Below are 13,390 nucleotides of genomic sequence, written 5' to 3'. Positions count from 1 at the left end.
TCTGCTTCAGAGTTCTATATTCCATCTGTTGTTAACTGTGAGAAACTAATCACCTCCCTAACCTTCTCTAATAGCTGATCCATTAGCTCACCAGCAGGCTGCTGATACTATGAATGGAGAACTTCTGCACTGCAATAACTTTCTTTGATAATCTATTACTCAGCTGACTGGTGAACTGGTGGGAACTATGGGAGGAAGGAAGCAGTAGCCTCTGAAGATAACTGGTTGGCTACTTCTGGCTTAGAATTACCTACTGTCTTAGTAGGTTGCTAACCCTTGGCTTAGTGCAGCGATTTTCAAACAGTGGTCTGTAGAATCCTGGCTGTTTGCAGAGATCCCCCAGGTGATCAACTGAAACCTCCCCACATTTACTGCAAGTCAGCTGGTGTGACAGAATGCATCAGTGGCAGAATAAACAGGTCTCAAGTGTAGACTGTCACTCCACCTTTGCTGTGCTAACTGGAACTGTGATCTCATACAAGCAACTCAAAAAGAAAAGTGCTAAGAGAAAATACTATGGTCAATATCTGAAACTGGGATTTCATTTGACTGGAGATTTATTCCCCCTAAGCTCCTTAGTACTATGAGATTTTTACTGAAGAACATTCTTGATCAAGTTCTTGTTAAGATTTGTTACAATAGCATGGGGCACAAAAATAATTCAAGGAGTAAATAAATACTGAATTGTGGATTAAAATGTTTGTACAAAATTTAGCTTAAAAATCCTTAGAAAAATTGAGAGGATGGAAAAGCATGTCTAAATACATCTATGGTCATTATCTTATTTGTCAAAAAAACATGAATTCCCACTGGAGAAAAAGCATTGGGAGAGGGTGTTTTTAATTGGGTGGTCCCCACATTTTCTGAACGTTAATGTAGTGGTCGACAATTGCAGAAAGTTTGAGAAAGGTTGACTTAGTGCAGCCCTGCACAACTTACTTATTTACTTACTTATTTATTATTCAAATTTCATTACCGCCCATCTCCCCCAAAAGAGGACATATAGGCCGCATGCAGCCTGCCAGGCAGCCTTGTGCATCCCACCAGTGTATTTAAAAAGTAATAAATTCACTGCCACCGCCGTCCCTAAAAACCTGCTGCTGGGCACTTCCAAACATCATCGCCACCAGTGCTGCCACCACTTCACTGGCTGATCTTCGAGCCACATATTCTTTTGCAGCCCACAACAATTTTTAACTTATCAATATGACCCTTTCTCCTCTACAAGTTGTCCAGGCCTGTCTCGGTGAGATGTCCCCTTTTGACAAGATTACCTGCAACTGGTTTGTTTAGTTTTTTCCATGTCCTTGTGACCTTTAGAATTGCCAGGTCACAACACTGCACTAACAGTGAAAGCTAGAACAGGCTATATTTCTCTATCAGAAACTAGATTTTAAATCAAACAATCAAGTAGCTTTCTCTCCAGCCTGCTTAGCATTCTTGCCATTCTTTGAGAAGATGCACTGTACAGCTTCTCCTGAACTTGTGATTTGAAATTTCTTCAGGTGGTCAAGGGTCAATGTTTCCTTTGTATTCCTCTTACTGAGCCAGGTTTATCTTGTAATCTTTTGACTGACCTGTCCCATGACCCCTAAGCCTCTCTAAAGTATCTTCTAGTCTCAACTTTCTTTCATGAAGTATTAATCATAGCCTACATTGTCAATTCCCTTTCCGCACAGAAGAAGACAGTATGTATCTCATACTGACATACTGTACCAACTTTGACCAAAATATATCAGAGACGGGGATCGCTCATTCCACTAAAATATAATTTGTTTTTACCAAAGTTTATTGAACAAGCTATAGTGGCTTGGTTTACACATACTGTTAATTTGTACATTATGGCTTAATACAGCATGTGAACCCAGCCAAAGACTTCATCTCACAAATACTAACAAGATAAAATAAGGGGAAAATGTAGTTATAGAAAGCATATCTTAAACAGGTTATTAAGTAAAGTGCCCAAAATACATCTGTGCTAACAATTAGGCCTCAATACATTGTGTCATAGGTCTGTGTAAATGGGCCCTGCTGTTAGGAATTTGGCAGGAGTTAATTTAAAAATTCTTTCAGGGTTGCCTCCATGTAAAATGTTTTGCTTCTCTCTCTGTTTAGCCTGTTTCAGCATCTACTGCCCATATCCTGGGTGAAGTCTGCAGAGAAAAACAGGAGGCAGCCATACCTCTGGTTCGACTCTTCCTACACTATGGCAAAATTGTGCCTTTCATTAGTGCAATTGCAAATGCAGAAATAAAAAGAACCCAGTAAGTACAATAGTGCATTTATTGTGAAAAGAGGTACCGCATAGCAAATAATGACTCTGGGAAGGTCATGCATGAGGACAAATGGGCCTTTGATTTTCCATATTCCTTTTTAATAAGGATTTCATAGCAAGTATTTTCAGTATTAAAAAGTAGTGATTGTAGTTAGTAACAGATTTAAGTTAGTCTGGGAATAAAGACAAGGACAGAATTGCATCATCTGAACATTTTTCTGCTGTTGAATGTTATAAAAATGAGGGTGTTTTTTAAAGCGGGATCAACTTTGCCCTGTAGCTCCATAGCTAAAATCCTTACACTATCTTTAGTTCCCATCCGATCAGTAAGATTGTTTTACAGGGAGAGTGATAGCCCCAAGATGTCCTGGGAACTATTTTCTCCCAAAATATAATTAACATGCAAGCCAGCACACAGAGCAATAGTGGTATAAATCCCACTTCATTATATATTTTGTAACTTGCCTCACATGCTTTTTATAAGGAGAAACTGATACCAGATACAATATCTGGTAGAGAGAATGCAAATCTGGTAGAGAAAGATTGGATCAAGCTGCAGAACTGTGTATTTCTTTGTCCTGCAGCCAGATATGAAGCCTGGATAGCTCATTTATCTTCTGCAGTTACTTCACTTCAGATTTGTTTTTACCAGTATGAACTATAGACTTAACAGCTCATAGACAGCTATTGCGCTGAAAAGATTGTCCTGTTCAGTTGCCTGGTTTTCTAAGAGAAGAATCCTGGGCTTTGCTGACCAGGCTTAACAGAAGAACAGCTGCTCTAGTTTATTTATTTATTTATTAAAGTTTGCCCTACCTATCTCTTCAGGTGAGTGCTTGCAACTGCTAACAACATTTTAAAACATGATACAGCTGATTAAAAACAGTGAATACCAAAATAATGTAGTCCTTAAAAGCCTGGCAAAGGAGGTTCTCCTTTATGGATTTCCTAAATGCTGAGGGACTGGAGAGCAAACACAAATTGCAAGGTGCCCTCCATACCCTGGGAGTAATGTAGGAGAAGGCTGTCTCCCACTTGCCTGACAGTAAGCCTCTGACAATGGGGGCATTTCAAGAGATCTCTCCTGCAGATCTTAAGGCCAGAGAGGGCTGTATGGGGAGATGTTTTGCATGACAAGATGCCCTGATAGGTGTTGCAAAGATCAGTTCTAGAGCTACGCACAACCTACCATTCCATTTCTCTGGATGCCAGTCCAGCCATTCCAGGAATGATGCAGTGAGTTTCTTTCAATTGTGTGTTTTGTGATGCTCCAGATGTGATTTGGCTCCAATTTTGTCTGGAGCATCACAAACTGGTATTAGTTCAAAGAAGTCCATTAGAACGGGTGCATTAGTATGGCACAGAGGAGAAATGGGAAGTTCCAGAATTCTCTGAAATGTTTGTTGCTGGTAGGTTTTGCACATGCTTTGTCAATACCAACATTAAACTTTTTATGAAGATGCCAATTTTTGGCTACCCAGGAGCAATCTGTGCCCAACAAACTCTGGTGGCCTACTTCCTTTGCAGCAGGCTGAGGCCGATAACCATTATTGGTCTTCACGCTATGAATAGCCCTTTTTAATGGGCATCTAGATAACAGGTATATCTCCTGCAATTAATTCTTTTATTTAAAAGTTTATTACGAGAAGGCTAAATGATAAAAAATGTTGGCTTTCAGAGATCCAAACACCATTTTCAGAGGAAACTCATTAACTTCCAAGTGCATTGATGAAACCATGAAACTAGCTGGGAAGCATTACCTTCAAGTCACACTGAAGCCTATTATCGATGAGGTGAGCTCATCTTTATTAGCAGAGTGTGCAATGCCTTAATATGTTTATCAACCAAAGCGAATATTTGTAGCTCAGGGTTGAACTGTGGAGTCCCTGGTGCTCTCTGAGCCTTGTTGATTCACGGCTCAGAGAGCACCAAGGACTCCATAGTATGTTTATGTTTGACCATCAACAATGTACCAAGTCAAGAACATATAAACTGTATGTTACAGAAGTAAACACTTGTTTCTTAAAAAAACGCAATCTACATACCAAAGAAGCAATTCATGTGAATATCTGATTATTTTTAGATCCACGCAAAAGGTTTTTTTTTAAACTTATGGAAATACTTGTTATCTCCATGTTGCAGTTGTCCTGTCTTTTTTCCAATGACACAAATAAGCAAACCACATATTTCCTTTAGTTGATTCAGCATTTTCCTGATTTGATAATGTCATGGCTAGCCAATAATCTATGCTATGTTTTAAAAATTGAAGTTTGCAACACTCAGTCATAGTCATTTTTATTCTTTTTTTAAAACAAGGAGAGGTAGACATTCTTAAGGGAAATTTTTCCCTTAAATTTTCCTTTGATAGGGTATTGATAATATTGGAATCCATAGGAGTTTGGTGGCTAATAAATTTAAATATATAGAATAACTAAATAAATAAATGTTATTTCATAGCATTGGATAAATAGTTTAAAAACTAGGACTCTTGGAAAATGCATTTCTCTTTGCAAACCATTTATTTCCAAATGAGAACTTTTTCCCTATAACCTGACTGTTTGTTTGTCTCCTTCCTTTGTTTGCCCTAATCACCATGTAGCACTCCATTACCAAAGTCACTAAACACAGTTAAGGGTAGAATTTACAGTTTAACAGCACTGGAAATTAGATTTGCAATGGGTTTGTAAGCTCCTCAGTGAAGGAAAAAAATAGTGTCACTGCCACAGTAAAAAGTAATAAGAAATTGAACACAAGAAAGAACACTGTTTTCAGATTGCTTATTTATATAAAACAGCTGCAGTAGGACAAATCCCATCTAAAAACTGAGATTTGTCAAATCCCATTGATAATTAATCCACCACACTGATATCAATTATATAATTTCTTTCCTTTTTCTTACAGATCTGCCAGCTCCATAAACCTTGTGAAATTGATCCTGTGAAGTTGAAAGATGCTGAAAATTTGGAAAATAATAGGGTAAGTAGTTCAGGTTGTAGGGAAAAAAAAATAACTTTTCCACTTATAAAAATGGTTGCTCCTTGAAATGTGTTACCAGTTGTAAGCTAGGTGGGGATACACCATCTTTTTTCAATAGGGATATAATTAGCATGTAGATTTGCTACTCTTCTCTGCAACAATGGACAGGATGATGCTGATTCCAGAGTCCAGATGCTGCAAATTATTGTATTCTATAAAGATTGTTTCATATATTACCAGATTTCAATACAAAAGGAAAGAAGGGAGGGGGATAGTTTGTGATGGCAGGCAGGCATTTCTTGTGGCCTGGAATCCCACAAATGCCTCCATTTAGTTCAGCTTTTAAAATGTGAGTGTTTTAAAGGTCTGAAATGATTTTGGCAGTAATGTTTTATGTTCTTTATTTTCATCCTAGGAAAATCTTAGGCAGTATGTAGATCGGATTTTCACAGTTATCACAAAATCTGGGGTCAGTTGTCCTACAGTGATGTGTGATATCTTTTTTTCACTGAGGGAGTCAGCAGCTATACGTTTCCAAGGTAACATTTAGAATTAAAACTCTTTGCACACGCCCATTTAACCACATTGGAACATTCTCTGTTCTCATAGTTAATCACAGCTGCAGTTGTGAAAACGTTCTACTACAATGTTCCTGATATGTGTGTTCATTTGTATATACAGTACATGTATTTTCTATATCTTACTTGGGATCTAGTGTGTTTATACAATCTTTCTTAGATAGTATATTTTGTATGAACTTTAATGAGGTGTCAATCTTTGATATTCTTCGTTCTTATATTTGAAAGCTTAGAAATTAATTAGCAGAACAATACCATCAGGGTCAAAATTAATATTCATACTCAAACGGAAAGATCTCAACATTATTATATATTTAAAGTAGTTATACTTCAATATCAGGTGAAGATCAATTTAAAAAAAGGCAATCACTGCCCTTATGGTTATAATTTATAAGTGACACTTCTTTTCCTTAAATCTTATTTTGCTAAGTCAGTTCATAGTAGAAAAAGTATAAATACATAAACAGTATTAACAATGTACCTTCAGAATTAGTACACATAATAATGAGAAAGAGAAAAGGAGAAAAAATGGTCTGGAAAATCATGTTGTAAAAAGGATGGCTCAAAAAAAGTTAACCATATTGCTCAAAAGTCTTTTCCTTGTCCTTCTGTTAAGGGGGATAATACCTCCAAACCTAACTGAACTACTGATGAACAACACGTATCAAAAATCCATTTCTGCAAATCAGGTGTAGATTTCTCCTTCGAATGTTGTATGATGATTTCATCTGTGGGAAGGGAGGAGAGAGAAAAAAATCCAGGGAATAGACTGAACTTCCAGTAAAGATGACACTATTGTTGGATGGCTATCGGTAGTCTCCTATCATTTTCATCCTGATAACTGTGCATTGAGGGAAGTAGAAAAAGGGGAAGTGAACAAATAAATTGAATGGACAGTATTAAAGCTATCACTGGAAGGACTTTCACTAGGGACCAATCAAGAAGGAAGACATTTGTCCAGCAGTTGGGCATGCCTTGATGACTCCTAACTAATTGCTAGTATCAAACCAGGTTATTATGGGGTGTTTTGATGATTGAAGAGGGCTTGATCATTAGTTGTCAGGATGACAGTTCTGCCACCATTTTCTCCTACATGGGAGGCTTGTAAAATTTTATAGTTGTAATTCTTATGCTAATCAATGACCCAAATAAATAAACATTAACAGCAATTTCCTTCCACTTAGGCAATTTGGCAGCTATAGAGAAAGATGTGATGGCTAATCTTGAAATATTTTAAAAGCCATTAAAGATATTGCTAATATTGTAAATTCTAAACTGAATGTGGCTGGAAAAAGATTATCTCAGCTGAAATATTGTGGGAAGTCAGTAGATCTATAATTGATTTATAATTGTTTCAAAATGATAAAGGGATTCAACAATCATTTCATAACATACTGAAACTGAAAAACAAATGCTTTTAAGCTCCTGTTGAAGGAGGAAGATTATGTTTCTTCCCTTATGTTTTGTGTTTTGTTATTATGCTTATTTGTGTCCAGACTTTTAAATGTCTTCATTTTGAAGATTAAATTATGGCTATAGGGAAACATTATGAATTGCAGTTTATTCCACAGATGTGATCAAAATAGATGTTCAATTCATAGTCATTCAGTATATTGTTGCCCTGGACTCTTCTTGTTTTACCACAAATTCTTAAGTATCCATTCCCACTGTATTCAGCTTATTTTTAGATTTCTCCTGACATACTCAACTCTCATTTTCATATAACAAAATGGGAAGAAGCATGCTGTTATATACAGTCATTTTCACTTATTTTGACAAACATGTATTCATCATACCAAGTTGCAGATGACCCTCTATTTTTTTACCAGCAATTGTGCACTGTCTCTCCCCGATTACATCAGCCTGTCCCATTAGATCTGGCAGAGAAGGCATGCTGCGGGTACCATCTCCTAGGGACTTACATTTGATGGACCCCAGGAGGTGGGCCTTCTCTGCCGTGGCACCCGCCTTATGGAACATTCTCCCCCCACCCCCAAATTTAGGTTAGCTCCATCCCTGTTAATGTTCTGGAAGTCCCTCAAGACCTGGTTATGTCATCAGGCCTGGGGATCCCAGGGAACTGGTGACATTCTAAGATGGCTCCACTATTGTGGTTGATATATTCACTCTCTCCATGCCTTGTGGTTTGTATATTTTAATTTTTAATAATATTTTAAATTTTAATAATGATTTTAAAAATTTTTTATAATGATTGTTTTTATATATTTGTTGTTGCCACCCAGAGTCACTTCTTGTGAGATGGGCAGCCATATAAATTTGATAGACAGACAGATAGACATCTTAACATAAGGGTTCAATGGGATGCTTTCATGAAGGCACAAACTGTCACTCTCACTCTCCTTTTTGGGGTAGTCCGAACCATGTTTAAGAGTGGAATCACAACATGATCGTTTGTGTTCTGTTTTAAAATTATAGATGATCCAGATGTTAGGTACACGGCAGTAAGCAGCTTTATTTTTCTGAGATTCTTTGCTCCAGCCATTCTTTCTCCAAACCTTTTTCATCTTACACCGCATCACCCAGTAAGTATTTCAGCTTCCTAACGTAAGGTGATTCAGGAGGTCAGTGATGAGGCCCCCAATGTCTTCCCCTTTGAGGCCCTGTGTCTTAATGTTCCTCTTTTTCCATTGTTTGGGTTTTAGACTTTATGTCTCTAGCATCAAGTTACAATTATATCACTTTTTTTATAATTCAGATGTTGAAATGGACAATATTTAGATGTGTACAGAGGTGCAACTTTTTTTACACAAGGTATTAACGGGTATTTAAACTTCATGCCAAATATAATATATAGGCATTCCTAAAATGTGACGAAATGTGAAAAAGAAATGTTTACCATAAGATTAATAACTTTTAAGAAAAACACTGTTTAAGGAAGGCACTGTTTCAGCAGTAGAAATAAAAAGAGTGAGTGCCGAAAATTTTGAAAAATCAGGAGTTAAGCAAATGGTGAAGAATTGACCCATGAGGGAAATTAGCTTGTTCATCTGCATATGTGAAGAATTATCTTTGTTTGTTTGTTTGTTTCTTCATATGCAACAATTTAGTTTTAAAATTCCTTCCAAATTCAAATACAACTTATTCATGTGCAGGAAGTTGCTGTTGAAAAAGAAGAATGTTGAAAACATAAATTCAGTTGTGGAATTCAGTAAATGTGCATATTCCTTTGTATTCTTAGTATAAAAGTTCTACTCCCAAATTGGCAATTAGCACTTTTCTCCAGGTTGAATTGTTCTCAACTCAAAATTATTTTCACCCTGGTTCTAGAAATAAGTTGTATATTTAATTCTGCAATGTCAGGTCTTACAAAGGAAACCAAATAGGACTTTGGCTACTCTCAGTTACTAAGATTGTCCTGTCTCTTTGAGTCTTTTCTGCCTGCCCAAAAAGTAAAGATTTATCAGTCAAACTGGAAAATAATACAATTTCCTTAGCCATTGCCCTTAAGTATTGCCCTCATATTTGTAGACGAGACAGATTGTTATAGGAATTCGTTTTTTTTAATTGTGTCATATGTTACGCGAGCTAACTTTTCTTTATAAAATAGTAGAACTGAATTTGCATTCATTGTTTCACATGCTGCTATATGCTTTTTTGCTTTCATATTATCATATTCTTTGTCAGCTGTATGAAAGCTACCTGTGAATCCTAGAAACATGTTCCTAGAAGTTCCCAAATAGCTTCTAAAAGCAATTGTGAGTTGTTACATGTCCTTCTGTATTATACACCAACACTAAAGTCATTTTTTATGACACTTAAAGTACCAGGGAGAGCCTAATGATCATGTTTCCTTCTTCAGAACAGGTTTTTGAAATGAATAAATGTAAGATTCAAAAGGATGTGAACATCTTTCAGAGTCTTGCAGAGAGAGCAGATCTTCCTCTAATCCAGTTTTTCTCAACCATGGCAAAGTAGGAAGTAGCAGAGCTGGGAGTTATCAGCTTACTGATGGCTGAAAGCTCTTTATAACCTCCTGCAGCGGTCTCATGTAGTTGCTTTTTTATTACTATATTTTTTATTATATTGTTGTGAAACATACATACATTATATTATTTGGTACAGTGGAATTTGTACAGTACTGGCTAGAGATTATTAACACTCTAATGCAGGGTTTCTCAACCTCGGCAATTTTAAGATGTGTGGACTTCAACACCCATGGCTGGCTGGGGAATTCTGGGAGTTGAAGTCCACCCATCTTAAAGTTGCCGAGGTCGAGAAACAACAGCTCTAGGCATTCAGCCTTTTTTAAAATAAACTAAGCAAAGTAGCTGGAGGATCCTGCCAGATGCAAAAGTCCTTAAAATTTCTTCCCACTTAAATTTTCTTGAACTTTAGGTACAGAGTAAGGAAATGCTTTTTTTGTAAATGTAAAGAGAAACTAGCATTTATGGTTTCCCCCACACAAATCATAACATGGTGGTTTTCTCCTTTGTATAGGATCCACAGACTTCAAGAACTTTGACGCTGATCTCTAAAACCATACAAACATTGGGGAGTTTATCAAAGTCTAAGTCTGTAAGAATTTCATAGTCTTTTTTTAATGTTCTGAATCATGGTTGCATTTGCACTTCTGTAATTAAACCCTCCCCTAAAGTGGCATTGCATCAGGTATCATAGAGCTCTGTCTAGAAGTATTAGGTATGTTGACCACCTTGAGTTGACCAAAATATATATTTTTTAAAAGGCGGAATAAAATAGTAATAATAGTAATAGAGTAAGCTGCTGTGGAACCTGTGATAAGCTTGCATATACTATATATCCCAAACTCCTCTCCATACCTGCTTTGTTTATTTGATTGTAGTATAAGCTGAAGAAATACATGTTTTTGCCAGCCTGGGAGGGAAAGGGAGGGAAGGAAGAGTGAGAAACAAGAATAATGCAAGTCTTCAGAGTGAATTGTGAATCTAGCAGTTTCCCTAAACCAGCAAAAAATGTTTGAGATGATTCACATTCCCATTCAGCATGGCCAGCCCTTTGCCCCCTGGAGCTTAAAGTTTGCTTGTGACACACATATCCTGTGAATCAATACTTCTGACTTTTTTCTAGCCTGCACTTCACAACCTAGGCCACCAGGGAGAATTTTCAAAACCTTTTTTACCATTGAAAATTATTGTCCATGAATTAATGAATCTTATTTTTTCTGTATTTTGATCTCAAGTTTAATGATCAAGATGGTGATTGTATTTCAGGCCAGTTTCAAGGAATCATATATGGCTATATTTTATGACTACTTTAACGAGCAAAAATATGCAGATGCAGTAAAAAATGTAAGTATTAGAAACAATGTTTTGTGTCCTTTGGGGAAATGCCAGCCAGTTCCATAAATACGAAATTACTTGCATATATATTCTAAATAATCAGTTAAAAGTAAAAATAATAATGGAGAAGATGGGAAAATATTAGAAGTAAATCTTTTGGCCACTGAATGGGTTTTTGGCATACTGATTTAAAGTTTTCTTCAATAGGTACCTTTAGAGTTGAAGTAAACAATATGAAATAGTGCAATACTATGATAATTTTGAACTTTCTCAGATAGTTCAGGAAGGGATGGATGGTTTTCTTCATATTTGGAATGCCTCAGTTATAAAGAATATTACACTTCAGAGTATACACCAGGCTTCTGTTAGTTCTAAATTTATTGGGAAAATAAATTACAGAATTACCACCAATCTATCCATCATTGCAATATATTAAGAATTATACTCCCAATACCTCTGGGGAACATTGGGTTGGAGAAAATTGTATAGATGCTTTTTTCTTGATGTCGTTCCTGTGCTGATCAGCCATCTACCATCATGGACTAGTAAGACATTTGTGAACATTCGGTATGACAATACACTATCAAAATGTCTGCATCTCCTGTACAGAATTCATTGATAAGAAGCTCAAGCCTTTCATTCACGTTTAATTAATTGTTGTCCTCAATATGCGTTGGACTGCAGTTCTTTTAATTCCAAGCCAATGTGGATAATGGTTATATACGCTGGAATTTATAATAGCTGGATTCCCACATGTTTGAAGAGCAGCACATTGAAGAAGACTGAATTAGGTGTTCTCCAACCAATGTGGAAGCAAGCATTGGATCAGCATCAATTTCAACTACAATAAAATATCAAAAGAGGAGAAATAGAGATATGTATTTTGTATCTCTAAAAACGTTTGAGTTCTACATGCAGACCCATAATATTATTAAGCATAAAATACTTAACATATTTCATTTGTGTCTGAGGAATTTATTTTATTATAACATTTATTTATGAAAAGCTGAGAGTCATTGTTACAAGATGTGTGGTAAAGAAATTGGAAAATAAATAAATAAAATTTATTTATTAAAGCCTTTCATTCTGTTTCTTGTTGGCCAATAAATCAGTATTTTAAAACTTGAACTTACTTGCACCAACAAGAATTAGATGAGATCTGTGTTAAATGCTTATTTTATATCTATTCATTCTCTCCTCCAAGTTCTTAGATTTGATTTCATCCTCTGGAAGGAGAGATCACAAAATTATAGAGCAACCAATACTACTTAAAGAAGGGTGAGTTTATATCAGTGTTCATTTTTCAAATGCATAAGATTAAATGGTTCAGCTTCTGCTCATAATGTTTTAACAAGCACAGTTCCATAAAGTTCTGTGTTAGGTGTTGTGCTGTCTAATATGTGTTAAAGGCTAGGATGCAAAAATAAAATTATAATTAAAAGAACTGCAGATAACTACCATTTGGTGGAAACTGTAAGTTTTTAGAAGATTGGATTATCATTGAAAATGCAAACTTTTTTTCCCACCAGAAATATTTCCTGAGTACTAAAAACATGAAATATAATTAGGTTCAAGGTGAAAGGGGTACCTGCTTCTAAATGTAATTAATTTTAATCAGATCCATAACATGTACCTGCCATCTCAGACCTTTATTATTTTCTTTTTAAAATTATTTCTACTGACTTTGAAAAACAAAAATATTTGACTTTATAACCGTTGCCTTTTAACTCAAATTGACACTTCTGCAACTGTATGTTCCTTCTCTGATTTTTTTGTCTTTTACTTGCTTGGCCTGTGTTAAGGATGCTTAAATTAACTGTAAAGAAAGTTGATAATAATAGTTCATGCAGATAAGATGGTAAAGACAGATGACACTTAGCTATAGCTTTCTGTCATACACCTGTTACAAACATTTGCTCTTTAACACCTAATTTAAGGGCTTTGATCATTCAGTTACAAGTTCCTACAACTGTGAGTGATATATAACTATCTGAAATTACAGTAGAAAAAGATGACTCATGGGAGACGTAGGTCTGCTTGCTGCATCTGTTGGTGCCTCCTTAAAGAAAGCATGCATTTCCTGGGCTGACACGGTAGCCGTTTGGTCCAGGAAAATACCCATTTGAGTTAAGGAAATGCCACCATGATACAACAAAGACTTAGTACCTTGTTGCTATCCCTTTAGTGTCTCCTTAACTGAAATGTGTAATTTTTTTATTCAGCCCATGTAAAGAAAGACATGCTCATGCAGGGTACATGAAATACTAACACTTCAAATCTGT

At 36.0% G+C, this 13,390-nt stretch overlaps 1 protein-coding gene across 3 annotated transcripts in view; it reads left to right on the top strand.

Annotated features, from left to right (window-relative positions):
• Window positions 1-13,390, top strand: part of RASA3 (RAS p21 protein activator 3) — a 139,766-nt gene that overhangs the window by 115,188 nt on the left and 11,188 nt on the right. For all 3 annotated transcript variants that reach the window (XM_063304893.1, XM_063304892.1, XM_063304891.1), the window contains 8 exons: window positions 2,116-2,264; window positions 3,954-4,068; window positions 5,177-5,251; window positions 5,667-5,790; window positions 8,266-8,372; window positions 10,288-10,365; window positions 11,040-11,117; window positions 12,313-12,386. In XM_063304893.1, coding sequence (XP_063160963.1) covers window positions 2,116-2,264; window positions 3,954-4,068; window positions 5,177-5,251; window positions 5,667-5,790; window positions 8,266-8,372; window positions 10,288-10,365; window positions 11,040-11,117; window positions 12,313-12,386 — 800 coding nt within the window. The remainder of the gene's footprint in view (window positions 1-2,115; window positions 2,265-3,953; window positions 4,069-5,176; window positions 5,252-5,666; window positions 5,791-8,265; window positions 8,373-10,287; window positions 10,366-11,039; window positions 11,118-12,312; window positions 12,387-13,390) is intronic.

Source organism: Candoia aspera, chromosome 5 (genome assembly GCF_035149785.1).
Source record: "Candoia aspera isolate rCanAsp1 chromosome 5, rCanAsp1.hap2, whole genome shotgun sequence".
NCBI classification, from domain to species: Eukaryota; Metazoa; Chordata; class Lepidosauria; order Squamata; family Boidae; genus Candoia; species Candoia aspera.
Note: the sequence above shows the minus strand (reverse complement) of the source record. Positions and strands in the feature narration are given on the sequence as shown.